This window comes from Anguilla rostrata, chromosome 10 (assembly GCF_018555375.3).
Source record: "Anguilla rostrata isolate EN2019 chromosome 10, ASM1855537v3, whole genome shotgun sequence".
Taxonomy (NCBI): domain Eukaryota; kingdom Metazoa; phylum Chordata; class Actinopteri; order Anguilliformes; family Anguillidae; genus Anguilla; species Anguilla rostrata.
In genome coordinates, this window is record NC_057942.1 from 13,139,464 (window position 1) to 13,154,533 (window position 15,070).

The 15,070-nt window shown below is 40.8% G+C and overlaps 2 protein-coding genes across 2 annotated transcripts; one reads left to right on the forward strand and one right to left on the reverse strand.

The window, feature by feature from the left end:
* Positions 1 to 2,198: 2,198 nt before the first annotated feature.
* On the forward strand, positions 2,199 to 3,256 carry LOC135233716 (taste receptor type 2 member 40). The gene has a single exon (XM_064297514.1). The coding sequence runs from the start codon at positions 2,199 to 2,201 to the stop codon at positions 3,123 to 3,125; it is 927 nt and encodes a 308-aa protein (XP_064153584.1). The 3' UTR covers positions 3,126 to 3,256.
* A 1,245-nt stretch (positions 3,257 to 4,501) lies between these two features.
* On the reverse strand, positions 4,502 to 11,400 carry gstt1a (glutathione S-transferase theta 1a). The gene is made up of 5 exons (XM_064354232.1): positions 11,201 to 11,400; positions 6,730 to 6,817; positions 6,320 to 6,470; positions 5,616 to 5,792; positions 4,502 to 4,972 (listed from the first exon to the last, which is right to left on the reverse strand). The coding sequence occupies exons 1-5, from the start codon at positions 11,310 to 11,312 to the stop codon at positions 4,772 to 4,774; spliced, it is 729 nt and encodes a 242-aa protein (XP_064210302.1). The 5' UTR covers positions 11,313 to 11,400; the 3' UTR covers positions 4,502 to 4,771.
* Positions 11,401 to 15,070: the final 3,670 nt, after the last annotated feature.

Genomic DNA, 15,070 nt, shown 5'->3' on the forward strand with positions numbered 1-15,070 from the left:
CAGTAAAGGTTATGCGTACATTTCCCACTTGGAAATCAAACCTGGATATTTACTGATGTTACTGACTTGTTTTCGAAAGCACTTCAGATTAAGTGCTCAAGGGTACAAAAGCAGTCACCTGTCTGGGAGGCAACCTCTTGCATTTCAAGCACCACTCAAAAATCACAGAGCTTTTGAATATACAACTGCCTCTTGTCCTAAGCACACTCTGTATGTCTCTCCAAAGGTCAGAGCTGTGCTTCCTTCCCCTTTGGCTGACTGCATGATTTCCCACATGATTCCAGTGCTCAATCACATGGTCATTTATCATCCCTTCCACTCCTTCAGGCTGTGTTATCCTTTTCCTCAATGGGAAATTATGATAAGACTGGATACATGAGTCATGTGTAAGAAAGCCGAAAGGCAGTTTCCACTTAAATTAATAGGATGTTGAAGAAGTGAAGCAAATTCTGGGTAGTGTTGCAGTATTTTTTTTTATCCCCTGCTTGTTAATTCAGCACATAATGTCCAGTTAATGGGTGTTTGGCATATCGGCCAGACTGTAATGGACAAAACTACATCTCATTTGTGTTTTCAAATTCAGCAGTCAAAAAATAAAAATCATACCCTCATAAAAATTTCAATGACCTCATGTAAATGTTCTTTGAGATATGCCAGTCATCTATTAAGTATTTTCATGGGAAGAGCAGTCATGCCTGGTGCATTTTTGCTTTGCTTCTGTCATATTTTCGTGCTGGAATTTGTGCTGTAATTTTCGTGCCTGCCCTAGTGGCTGTTGGTGTCCTATGGAATACCTCCAATCTCACTGTAACCTGTGGGAGACCGGTGGCTCCTCTTACTCTGGGCCTGAAAATCTCTTTATTCACCATCAGCACTGTGTTCTTGGAGTTCTCCATGTTCGGTCTGGTATCTTCAGTATGGGCTGAAATGTTTTGTTGGTCAGAGGTTCATCCTTTCCTCAAATCTGTGAGAGTGAACTGGCTACAGTGCAGCCATGTGAGCTTCTGGTCCATGGCCTCGCTGAGTGTCTTCTACTCAGTGCAGATTGTCAGTGTCTCTGGTGCTCTCTTCCGTAAGCTGAAGAGGAGCATGTCCTCCCTCATCAAGGCAGCCCTCCTGCTGGCCATGCTGTGCTCTTTTGCCATATGCTTCCCCTTCTTCCTTCACCTTACTCCAGGCAACAGTACCACTGCTAATGAGACTCAGCACGCAACCTGCATTGCCATCTGAGTACCTAGCCTGCCTGCCTGGGCTGAGAGCAGGCTCTACACTTCCATCCTCCTTTTCATCCTCTGCTGGTCATCCTACCGACTTCCCTGAGACCTGTGGCCTGCCTCAGCCATCACACGCTGGCCATGAGGAGGAATGAGAGCCAGTTCCAGGGTGCCGACTCCTTCCTGATGGTATGCAAATTGGCCGTGTACCTGGCAAGCCTGAAAGTACTGTGACATTATGCTGCAAGATTTTGTTCTTATGAATATTGTCTGATTATTCTTCATAAAATTAATAAAAAGTCTTCATAAGTTCGATCTTATTTTCAGTTGAAACTATTTCCTGTGGTGGGTGTCCCGGGACAGCTCTATTCAAAGACAGAAGTACTGGCACAATTAAAAAACTGATATTAACATTTTTAATTGTGAATAAATACTATACAATTAATTTGTTCATATGTACAGCAGTGTATGAGGTACTATAAGAATTCCTTATAAATACTGTACTACCTTCTCATCCCTTTTATCCCTGTAAATAGGAAGAAATTGTTGATCCACTCAAATAAAATCACTTTAAATATATCTCCCTGTTCCTCATGATAACCTGGACCTTACCAATCCCTTGGTATATAACCACCTGTAACCCAGGTTGCATTCATCACAATTCACATACCTGTCAACCAAACACTCACAGTCTGTGAGCCAATGGAACTCCCAACAACACACTCTCATTTAATGCCAAAGAGCAACTCACAAACAGCAGCCCCAGTCCTAATTTTCCATACAGGTCCGACCACAATGTCGGTGTTTTTCATACTTCCAACAGACCATCTCTGCTCTTGGCATGAATTTTCAGTTTCAGAAAAAACACAAGGTTGCAGACTGTCTCAGTGACTCGTGTCCAAGTATTTGCATGAACGCTTGTCTCTTATAGGACGTGCAGTGTCTATCAGACTGGGTACTATTCACTGCTGTCACAGACAAACCATGAGTCTCGGTGCTCATGTTGCTCAGATGTGTGCATTGTTTTTTCTGGTGGTGATCACGGTTCTGTGGAACATCTGTAATCTAGCAGTAAATGTCCTACACCAGTGGAAGAGCAGAGGATCTCATCAGCCTGTGGGCCTGATCATCTCCTGCATCTCCATCAGCAACGTGTTCCTGGAGCTCTCCATGTCCGCTATCCTGTTCTTATTTTGGGCAGACCTTCTATTTTCAGTAAATTGCTTGCCATTCCTCAGAACTACAGCTTTCATTTGGTTACAGAGCATCTGCGTCAGCTTCTGGTCCATCGCTTGGCTGAGTACCTTCTACTGTGTGAAGATCGTCAGCACCTCCAGTGCTCTCCTTTGCAAGTTAAAGAACAACATTTCCTTCTTCATCACCACAGCCCTCTTGCTAACTGTGCTGTTCTCCTTTGTAGCCTGCCTCCCCACCCTGTTCTTTCAGCTGCCGTCATCCAACGGCACCACTGCTAATGGGACCAGAAATGCAACCAACCTGCGACTCGTCCTCCCTGCCTGGATTGACGGAACCCTGTACCTTTATGTTCTCATGGGCTTCCTCTGCCCTGTCCCTGTGCTCGTCATGCTGCCCACTTCCCTGAGACTTGTGGCCCACCTCTGTCATCACACACTTCGCATGAAGAAGAATGAGAACCAGGTTCAGGGCACTGACTCCTACCTAATGGTGTGCAGGATGACCGTGTCCATGGTTGGGGTGTACCTGACTATGGTGGTCATATTTTTAATCTTTCTTGCCAGATGGACCCCGGGCAAGTTTCCATTTGAGCTATTTGCTTGGAATTTGTCCTTTTTTTGCCTGGCAATGGGTATTCTTTTGACACTATTAAACAAACAAACAAAAGAGAAACTAATGTCTGTTTGCTGCTGCTGCTGCTGGGTAAATGTCTGAGGTCCTTCAGGGGAGATCTGGACATGGTACTAACACAGAAAAAAGCAGACATAGTCATTCTGAACTTGGTCATTGTGAACGTACATTGTGCTACGTCGTTTTAAAATTCAGAGAAAAGTAAGTAATTTTAAAAATCTCAATGTAGATAAGAAGAAAATGAGTATTTTCCTATTTAGTAAGTTTGTTTTCTCAAGATTGCCTTTCGTACCCTGTCTGAAAAATAGCATCTTGGCTATTATTCTTTCAAGTCGTAACATCTGAAAGTCTCTTGTTTTGATCGTGTACAGTTTTCAGTCACTTTCCAGTTTTCCTTCCTTTTATGTTTCTTGACACTATTGTCTGATTTTGCTAAGATCTGGAACATTTAATTGCCTTGTACATGTGTATTGCAGATGTGCATAAAATACTTTCACTGCCCTAGGACCAAATATAGCCCACTATGGTTCCCAAATGTGTTTTTACAAATGTGTTTTACACATTCTTCTCACATCTTACACATGTATCAGTCAGACTATACATGTGTGCAAACTGCTGGTCATGATTCTTGGTCTCTTTCCATGAATACTGAACAATACAGTTGTTTCTAGGGCAGAATTTTTTATGAATGTTATTCTAGTAAGATGTTACCACCAATTGCCACATTTGTAAATACTATGTGCTGTTAACCACAGTTAAGTTGCACTTTAACTTGGGAGCCTTGTGGTTGTCTACAAATAGCCCAATCATATTTTTATCAGTGCTCATTGCCACAAGAAGTGCTATCGATTCAGGTCAGTCCAGACAGAAGTGTTCTCCGAAGCATGTGATGTCGGTTACTGTTTCTTATCACACTGCAGTTTGCAAGTCTGTTTGCGCCAATACAAGTCAGAGGAAGACACTTCATTTGCAGCCGAACAGGTGGACTTGCTGGTGCCCAAACAACCAGCGTTGGTCACTGCTGCATATTGAGAGACTGTCATCCTGGCCCACTGACACTCTCACATTTTTGGGTGATCCCAGGGCCAATCTGTTTTGCCCTGCAAGTCTGCCAGCCACAGTCAGCCCCAGCATACCCCAGATTCTATACCACAATGGGGCCCATTCACACACAAGAACAGTGCTCTACATTTTTGTTAAAGGCTATTTTTCATCTTCAAATCTTAAATGGAATGCAAATTGAATATCAAATGATCTAGATTTCTACTCAGAATTTTACAGTGTAATGCCTAACATGACACAGAACTCTTTGAGCAAAGAAGGAATAGTTCATCTAGCCTTACTGCATTCTAATCTAGCCAGGTTTGTTCTGTACACCTATTGTATGACAAATTCTTACCCTGTGCTTGTTAACGTCCTCTGAAACATGAAAAAACTCTGACTCCTGCAGAAACAACCAGTTTGACTGAAACTGGCATTCTTTATTTATCATCTGATTTTACAAAATTTTCCATATCAAAATACAGTGACAGTGTATCTGTTCAGGAACAACACAACTAAGCAGGGTGCATCCCCACCATGTAAACCAATACATCAAGAATTATAATAACATTCTGGGTATAAAGCATTTACTTTAGCATGACAAAAGATTTACTTCGATATAAACTGATTCAGTGGAATTAAAGCATGTTTTAAAGCATTGGGTGAGGTTGCATTCTGTCAAGTTCATATCAGTTGAACATTTTCTGGATCTTGGGTTTGAGAAACTCCAGCATGCCGTTGTCCTGGAAGGTCTGAGGCAGGTTGTGCACGTTCATTATGATGCTGTGAGCCTCATCAAAAAGAGCCTCACCCATTTCCGTCTTCACACGGTCGCTCCAGGCTCGCAGCTTAGGTCTGTCTTTGAATACATCCACGCCAGTCCCAACAGGCTGCAATGTATACATGAATTAGTAACAAACATGCCATAACACACGCATACGCACGCATCCTGGCACAGACACACATATATAACTTAAAGTAAACAACCCAAACCTTCATGCACCTTGGCTACTCCAAGCATGGGGTAATCAAAGTGGAGTGTTGCAAGACTGCCAGGGTAAAAGAAATATAGAATGGAGAGCAGACCTCAGGCAAAACTAATTGTTAATGCTCAATGCCACTTACCAAGACAGCCTTCTGAAAAAATGTTTTGTTTGCTATTTCCTCTCATGCCTGGACACATTTTACTTTCACGTTTTGTTTTGAAGCAATAAAACGACGTAAAAGAAATCGTATCAGAACGTATCACTTTTGAGGTGTTCTCCAAAATGTTTTTTTCTATTGCTGTCCATTAAGGCAAATGCTACAATAGATTGTGTGACAATGGCGAATCTGTCGTTTTTCTGTTTACAGAGGGCCTACATTGCTAGGCATTATCTCTGATCTGTGATTGTTATACATTCTTCACTTCTACAAAAATGACTTATTTTGCTAGCCTTTTGCTTTACAGCCTCTTTGATGTATCCAATACCCAAAGTATGATTAATTATATAGTCTGGAACATCTGAATTACCCCCCAGCCCCCAACATTACCTGCATGATCTCCACATGAGCCACCAGGTCCGCTAGTGAGATCTGGTCTCCAACAATGAAGGGTCTGTCCTGGAGAAATTTCTCTTCAAACAGCTTCAAAGATGTGTTGAGGTCTTCCATTGCAGAGTCCATCTTCTCTTTGGGAACTTCAGCCCCCGTTATGATGGGAACCATGGCCTGACAGAGTAACTATGTTACTTCATTCCTCCTCAAGCATTTAACAGGACTTCATTATTGTTCATTTTTTCACTTGCCATGTTGTGCAACAAGTACCTCCATCTCTGCATAAAGTGGATCATAAGGCACCTTATCCTCTTGGTGAATTGTGCTATCATGGACATCAGATAGCAGTTACACTTTCTGACATGGAATTCCTGAATGGGCAATGTTTTTTGCATTCTATTAAAATTACAGGATCACTTTAAAACAAATATACGTGGCAGTTGCTTATCACTGGTCAGTCATAACTAAGCTGAGTAGACTCCATACAAAAAAGGGCTGTTTATTTACAAAATAAAATCTACACATACATGTATGGGATTGCACATTATATGGTATGTAAACATTTCCCATAATGTAAATATGCACTTCCAGTGTGTTGACTCAAATTCTGCTGATGTCTGCTCTTGCGAAAGCAAACTCACAGCAGGCAAACAAAAAACACACAAGTCCGAAACGCTCCCAGAAAGACTCCTAAAGTTTACCCGGAACCAGAAGACCTTTGAACCATGGGTCCTTATTGCTGTGTGCTGCCAGGACAGGTATTCATTTACACGGGCTCGCTTCTGTAGGTCAGCTGGGTACCAATGATCCGGGGTTCTGAATTTCTCTGCCAGATACTTCAGGATTGCAATGCTGCAGGAGAAGGGAGTAAGATGAATTAAAGGGCTTTACAATCTGTCACAATAAAATCATAAATCACGGGGTTCTTACAGGACACCACAATGCTCTCATTTTAGGAGCACTTGCTCCTGAAAATTTGTGTGTGCTAACTGGAAAAAAGTATTTAGGAATACATCTACTAATTGGGATGCATTAGAGCGCTCCTAAATTTTTGAACTTACGAGCAAATGTGTTCCTTGGAAAACTTGTTAGCGTAGAGCCTAGTTCTTACCTCTCTGCGAGAATGAATTCTTCATCTCTCATTACAGGGACCTTCCTCAGAATACTGATCTTCCCAAACTCTTCTCCATAATGTTGGCCTAAAGAATACAAAGTAGAGCTTTTTTGTAGTCAGTCTGGCTTCAACTGGTCAAATATGACAAATCAGGTCAAATGGAATGACCAAAAAGTTGATGTGTGGGTTGATAGATTTAATAAGAATCAGCTCCATCATGAATGAATATAGTTATGTGGAAGTCTGACATGAATGCCCCAAGGCACCCCACCCACATATCAATTCCCCCTGATCTCTTCCCAGAAAGTGGGCCAAATAAGACCTCCATATCCTGCTTGCGGAAGCACACATGCCTCCCTTTCAGCAATAGCAGAGGTGAGGAGGGGGTTAACCAACTGAAGCATTGCTTTGCATTCGTCATGAGGTCATCAGTTCCATGCTCTCTGAGTTACTGATGCAACTGGAGAACAGGACAGAAAACAGGCACACATATGAACCTGGTAACACTCTTCAGAGATTGCTGGAGTCAATAAAACTAGCCATTCCAGAACGATGACATAACTCCCCAGATTGCTTTGGTACAATAGACTTGAAAAGAAATAAAAGCCCCCCTGATTTAAAAGAAAGTCCCATGGCAAAATAATTTAAATGTGTCATTTAGTCACTTTTCAAAGGTATGCATTGAAGTAAAGCTCCTCTTCCCCTGAGCAGACCCTGTATACTCTTTATGCAATACAATCTTCCAAAGTTCAAAGTGCACATTTGGCAACTTCTGCCTGTAGGAAATCAATTGACTGTTGTGAATAAACATAGCCCATAGGCATGTATACTTCGAAACTTGATATAAATGGAAAACTTTTAAATGTTTTTTTTTCTTTTTAAATAACTGTAAGTTACTCAAATGATTGGTTTAGGAACATTCAAGATATGTTTAAATTTAATGCCAGAAAAGGAAATGTTTGCCATGTATGTTTTCTTCTTCTTACTGAATTTCTTCTAATAGCATTGCAGTCTACAGTGTTTGTGACTTTAGTCTCAAGCAAAAAAGGCCAAGTTACTGCCGCACAATTCAATAATTTACGTTAATTTTATATACGAAAGTGGCCCTAGGTGGCCTGAGACATCACTGATGAAGTTTGTGGAGCCAAATAGAACAATCTCAGCCTCACTGTCATGTGCCATCCAGCCATTGATGTATTCAATATAACAATTCTTAGAGCTAATATCAGAGAAATACTTTGTCTTGCAGTTTTACGAGAGCCAGGGCTCAGGTCTGATTTTGAGCCACCCGGTTTTAAGAGGGGCCACAGATTCAAGAATGTTGAATGTGGAATTAAATAGAGTGGGCAATTCCTCCACACTCAGGTGAGGAGGGGGAGTCTCAATAGTGCAGGTCGGGGAGTAACTATGGAGACATTAGAGAACGGACTGGCAGTGGAAGAGTTAATGGAGCGAGAGCAATGACCAGGGATACAAAGTCTGAAAATTTGACATGGCAAAGTGACATCAAACACAACTGGCCTGTGATCAGACAGACAAGGGTTACATATTTCAACAAGACAGACAGGAAAGCCAAAACAAGATCACATGTGTGACCACGTTCATGCATAGGGCTGCTGACAGACTGAACAAGATTTAACAAGTCAACAAGATGTTTAAAAAAAAAAATCTAAACCAGAGGTTTAGTGGGACAGCAAACATGAACATTAAAATCACCAAGAATCAAAACTCTATCCCATCTAGGCATAGTTGCAGTCAAAAAATCAGCAAATTCTTTAAATAAAGTCCTTGTCGGTTTAGGTGGTCTATACACCACAGTACAAAGCACCGGGTTACACAATTCCACTTTAATTAGCTGCACCTTGAACCTGGAGTATTCGCTGATGGTCAATAGACAATACTGGAAAAAGCTTTTAAATATGGATGCTAGTCCCCCACCTCAACGAGCAGTCCTGGAGGAGCTGAAAAATTGCAATCAGTGGCAGAATGTTCAGTCAAAGGGCTCAATTCACATAAATTTAGTCAAGTCTCAGTCACAAATAAAAAATCCAGCCCACGGGACACAAAAAAATCATACATGATAAAATCTTGTTAGATAGTTATCTTGCATCTTTACTTGGCTCCATATAAATGACTACATGATGGTAGTGATACTTGTTGTAGCAACTTCACTGTGCTCCCTGTCCAGTTACCTGATTCTTATGATATTTTAGACTATGCAGCTGTTGGTGGCAAAGGCTGCACAGGAGGCGGAGGGGGAGGAGGGCATCCAGGTAGGGAGGAGCCCTCCAACTCATCCAGGATGGTGAGTCTGCTGGTCAGCAGCAGCTACCGGGGCATGGAGGGGTGATGGGAAGAGAGCCTGCCACCACATCTACTTTCTACAGCCATCAGCGACAAGGGAGCTGGAGGTGAGGGGAGAGATCCAGCCAGGGGGGCATCCTCCAGCTCCTCCGGAATAGCAAATTTGTTGTTGTGTTCTGGGCCCTGCGGTGGAGGGTGAGTGGTGACAAGAGGAGCACCAGCCTCTGCATTTATCCCCTCAAGCCTCAGACTGTGGTTCTGGCAGAGGTGGAGGGGAGCAGACCAGAGCTTTGGGCTTTGCTCCCTGTAAGGTCCATTTATCTACTGGGCAGGGGACAGTACTCTCCAGTGGTAGTAGCAGCTGGGGCAGCCAAGGAGTCAGGGAGCTGCTCTGATACTGTATCGGACAGATATTCTCTGTTCCAGGTAATTTTTTGGCTCAGTCGTATACAGCTGTTGCACGCAGAAGGAGAAGTGAGTGGAAGCATATCAGCAGGGTGAGATGATTGTGACGCAGGGACTATTGTTTTGTAGTAATTAAAACTAGATCAAATGAAACGTATCTGACATTTTTAAAAGTTAAAAATGAATGAAAAATTTAAAACAAAATAAATGAAAGGCAGAGGATAATAATGGAATTTTACTAATTCAGTAAAATCAGTCAAATAAAAAGCAGGGTATATTAAATAAAATCAATAACTAATTCAAATGATTAAAATAAATAATTAAATGTAACTACACAGAAAGCCCCGGCCGGGACCATCGTGCAGCCCCAAATAAACAGATAATAAGGATAAATAAAATATATGAATTAGAATATACAGATATAAAATAGTATATAATATGAACAAATTTTATATAAACACGCTGATAATCTTAGATGCATGTATAATTCAGGAGCCAATGTGCAAATTTACAAGTTGACAGATTATGAAATAAGCTTATAGTCTGGAATATAAGAAACGTAGGACAAGAACTTAGCTTACTTAATGCTGATACAAAAAAGATGCACCATCTATATCCAGGCTGGCCTTCAGTCATAAACTGTAAAATTCATCTTAGCCTACCAGGCCTTGCAATACTGTGGCCACCAGACTTTTTTCCTTAACGATGTTCCAACCAGGTGATTTTGGTAAGCCTAAGGTTTGTGTCTGACTGTTTTTTCACAGTTCTCAGCCTTGTAATGGCTTCCTTAACTTTCATTCGCACTAGCACAACTCTGGTTCTTATGCTGACAAACACCAATAACATACTCCAAGGGCCATCCAAAGTCTAGAACGGAGTGTAGAACGTCTAGGGACAGGCCTTGGCACAGTGGTAAGAACTGTGTCTTGTAACGAAAGTCCCAGGTTCGATTCCCGGTAAGGACCTGCGTTTGTACCTGAGCAGGTATACCTGCATTGTTTTCACTATTTCAGCTGTATAAATGGTACCTTAACAGTGCATGCAAAGTTTGTAGTCGCTCTGGAAAGAGCGCTGCAATAGCCTAATTGAATCAAGACCAGATACTGAAAGCTGTCTTACTCTTACACAGCAATGAACACATTGGATTAGTCAGCAACACGTGAAGCCATTTGTCCCAAACATAATGGCGCCCTGAAATACATATATATAGGCTTATGTAAGTAGCCTATTATTGTCAGCAGTGGACTGGACTGAATAATGTCACTGCACAGCTGTTGCAAGGCGGTACAGAAATTAAGTCAGCTAGGCCCATGTAAACGAGGATTCGCTTTCCGCTTTGTGCAAGTTCCTTGAGAACTTTAGAGGCTTTATTGCATATACGTGACTATTCGTATTTCCGTACTAATTTAATAAACTAAAATGTATTAATATTTACACTGAACCCCCGCCCAAATTCAGTCGAAAATACATCGGAATATAACAAATATCGGATATCGGGCACTGCCTGGTTACGGCTCCAGCCAATAACATTCATATATCTTAAAAAGAGACGTTATTCACTCTCTGCTGCTACCTTAATTTTTTTCAGTTAAACAGAAACATCTTTTTTCTTTCTTTTTCTGTTTTTTTTATTTTATTTTTTTTACTTTGATCAGTAATTTCCGTCCTCTCAGTCACATTCAGCAGCGCAACATTCAAAAAAATATTGCTAGCTGAATTGAGAGTACACACGGATTCTGCAAGCTTATTTGTGACCTACCTGCAGCCAGGTCGATTTTCTTGAATTCAAACGCAATGTTATTTTTCTTGGCAAACATAAAGACGGAGCGACATGGTTGAGAGTGTAAATCAAGGAACAATTCGAGCGGCATTTTGGACCAGAAGTTATGCTCGCACGGCCGAACCAAAGGAACTGTCTTCTGTATGGCTCCTCTGTCCAGCGTACACTCGTTTAGCCATGGAAAAGCTCCTCCTACAAAGTTCCGATTAAATGTTGATCTTTTGTACTTAGGACAGTGACCAGTATGCAAGCATACTGTGAATCACATCACTTGTTATAACTGTGTCGTTAAAAGACTACAAGGCATATTGCATAATTAATACACAGAAAGACATCGAGGCTACTGGCTATGGGACGAAGGTAAACATATAGCTTTAACGCTGAGCGTCAAGTAGGAATTCTTCAGTTAGTCGATGGGATAGGAACATGAGAAGAGCTTTTGTGTAGGCCTATGTTTAAGTATCGAAGTGAATTTTAACGCGCAGTTTTGCACATCAGAAACTATGTTGTAAACTTAATGGCACAAAGATGAATTGGCGCCATGAATATACTGCCGTTTGCCAATTGACGTATAGGGGGGAAATTCAGACGCCTCATTTACGCGTCCGAGTTTTTCTTGTCTTGCAAGCACAGTACTGCTGCAAGTAGCCTACCCAACTGTCTCTCGCTATTGTTTTCTAGTCAGCAAAGATGAACAGTGGGCGGATGTCGTATAACTGAGAACTGTTCCAGCAGAACTGCGTGGGACTAGACATTTCATACAGAACAATTAATCACGGTGGCAATTAAATTAATTTCCCCTTAAAATAATCGGCAACAGGGAAAATCATAAAGCTTTCTATGTCACAAAAAAACCAATGTAATTTATTTTAGGCTAATTCTGTAGGCCTACTGGATAATAATCGACTCATTTCGAATCACATTGCATTTCATTCATTTCTGATCACTCAAACGTTTAAATTGATAAGAACGTTTAATTTCCCATTCAAACTTAAGGTCAAAGCATACTGTGGTTAGATTGAAAAGACTCCCATATTGTGATGGAAATAACACCAGCAGGATAGACATTTCCCCCATCTTGGACCCACTCCCCATTTCGAAAACATGTGGTGTGAGATTTTAGCAATTACCTTAAATTCTTTGAGGTTAGGCTGGTCATCAGCCTCCACATTCCACATTTAGATATTTAGTATATTACATATGACTTATGCCTACAAGATAACAGTGAACTACAGTTGGATGATTTTGAGGTCTTGACCAAAAGTATTTCTGCCTTAAAGGAATGTTTTGCTTTCTTTGTTTAAAAAAAGAAGAAGAAAAAAAGAAAGTATTTCAGTGTGTATGTTTTCAACGGACCCAGACTATTTTAAGGTGAAATGTAGGTTAGTTTGAATACTTACAGAAATTTCTGTTGAGAGGCTGGACTATAAATATTGGATAACAGCCTAGACTTGAAATAGGACAAACACTTTAACTATTTGATGTGAATGAACAGGAAAAATAGGTTCAGAACATCCTACATGTCACATGAACTCAAATATATATTTAATCCACACAACCCTGTCACACCATTGTTGTTCAAATATAAGTCAACTTTATTCATTTATACGGTACTTTTTATATAGAACAAAATGCCTATAAACAGCTGCATTGTTCCTCCCAATTTATTACTGGTAGCTTTCAAGCAAAGACCAAGCCATTTTTTATATATTGTGGCTGACTACAAAACAACTGAAGCCTCATACAAGCACCAAAATGCCCTATTGCATCTCTCTCTGTGGGCTGAAAAATAATTCAACAAATGCAGAGGTTTGAAGCCAGAGGGAAACTATATTGAACTCGCTGACCATTATAACTGAAATTTAGATAATAATAATAATAATAATAATAATAATGATAATAATAATAATAACTATTATTATTATTATTATTATAATACTCTGTTCTCATCTAAGAGGTTTATCCACTTCATTTAAATGCCCACTGAATTGTATGGTTAAGGAACCACATTTAAAAGACGTTGTTTTTGCAGTACAATAATTAGATGACTTGCTGACCATGATGGCAGAAGTTGAAATATTTACCATAAGAATTCTTGCACCGCTTGAGGGCCTCATTGAAGCTGTCATACCAGTGGAGGTCAGTTTGGGTGGTGGCACAGTCCAGGAACTGCCTCACCTGGCAGTGGCAGGGACCTGTGGGAGGCTCCTGGGGGGACACCAATGACATCAATGCCCTGCCCAACCCTGGCCAACCCCAAGAGCACTTGAGCCTGACTCCATCAGCCCTCTAGCTTCTCCCATTGGGGAGTTTTTTCTCTACACCGTTTGATAATTTTTCTCCCCACTGGAGAGGTTTTTTTAACCCATGTGCTTGCTATTTGGGTGCTCAGGCCTGGTTCCCCCCCCCCCCCCCCTCCCTTTTTTGCCCTTCTGTTAGTCTGTGAAGTGTCTTTGTTATACTTTTCTGTAAAAAGTGTATACAAATAAAATCAATTTGGTTTAATCCTTTTAATGAAGTACAATTACTTACCTTTCTGGAAGCTTCCTTGAGTCATTCAATATGCCATTTATGTTTTTAACACACCTGAACCTGAGCCTTTAGCTCTCAAGCTTCTATTTCAATTAAGAGTTTTTTTTTTTTTTTTTTTTTTTTTTGTCTTGGCGAGAAACAAACCACACTGTCCAGTGGTTTTATATCACCTGAATCATTCACCTGAAATGACCTTGTGGGTTTTACTGGTTCAGGGGCACTACTCCCACTTCACTGAATGCTCCAGTAATGACACGGCCTAATACATGCCCCACAGTGGAGCCAGCCGTCGCACCAGCTGCGGGCGTGGCCATCTGCACAATGAGGCATGATTCCTTGTACTGGATTGTGTGGGATGGGGCAGGGACCTGAGAGTGGGGTGGGTGGAACTTGCAAACATTAACATTAGAGCAGTTGTAGTCAGAAAAAAATGCCAAATGACTTGCTATGAAAAGCTATATCACATAAAAACAAAGAACAAAAGGTTTGCACTACATAGTAAAATGGTCAGTGCTAAATCGACTCTTGCACAGTACGTATGGCCCCTATTGGACTCTTTTAGAGTCAAATTAATTGGTATTTTAATGTGTGCCATAGAACAAGACTAAGCATTCACATTTTAATGAATGACTTCAATCCCCATTTTATGAGGAAATAAAACAGACAAGTACAGCACAGCAGTGGACCGAGAAATGGGTATCGTCACTGTTACTGTCGCAGCACAACTGGCAGCAAACAGTAAGAGTACACGTGTGATTAACCTAGCCTAAAACATATCTCCCCATTGTTCCAACCCTACCAACTACCTTTTTTTTGTGCTAAGAAGGTTGTCTTCTCAACGGGTTTTAATATTGTTTATGTGACCTCAAAAACAATTTGGAGAGAGCAAAACTGCACTGTTCAGAAGGCTTGGAAATATTCAATAACTTGTCTATACTCAATTTTGCCACCATTTGGAGCAATGAGACTAGACTGATATGAAACGATTAGGAAATACCGTACATTGAGGACATTTGTCACTCCAAGCCAATTAGCCAGGAAGAATTTATTCCAAATAATGCCTTGCTTTTGTTCCCAACTATATGATTACATGATTATATGAGAATACAAGCAAATATTGCATTTAATATTCCTAATAACGGTGAAATATAACAAAAGCTTGAAGGGAAATTCCTTAAACCAAAGGGAGAGTTAAATTTCTAGTTATTATCACCACTAGAGGGCGCCTAGGGAACACATGTTCATACTGAAAAATGACTGGTTTGGAGATTTATGTCAAACCATGATTTTACAATTAATGGAGGGCTAACACTTTAA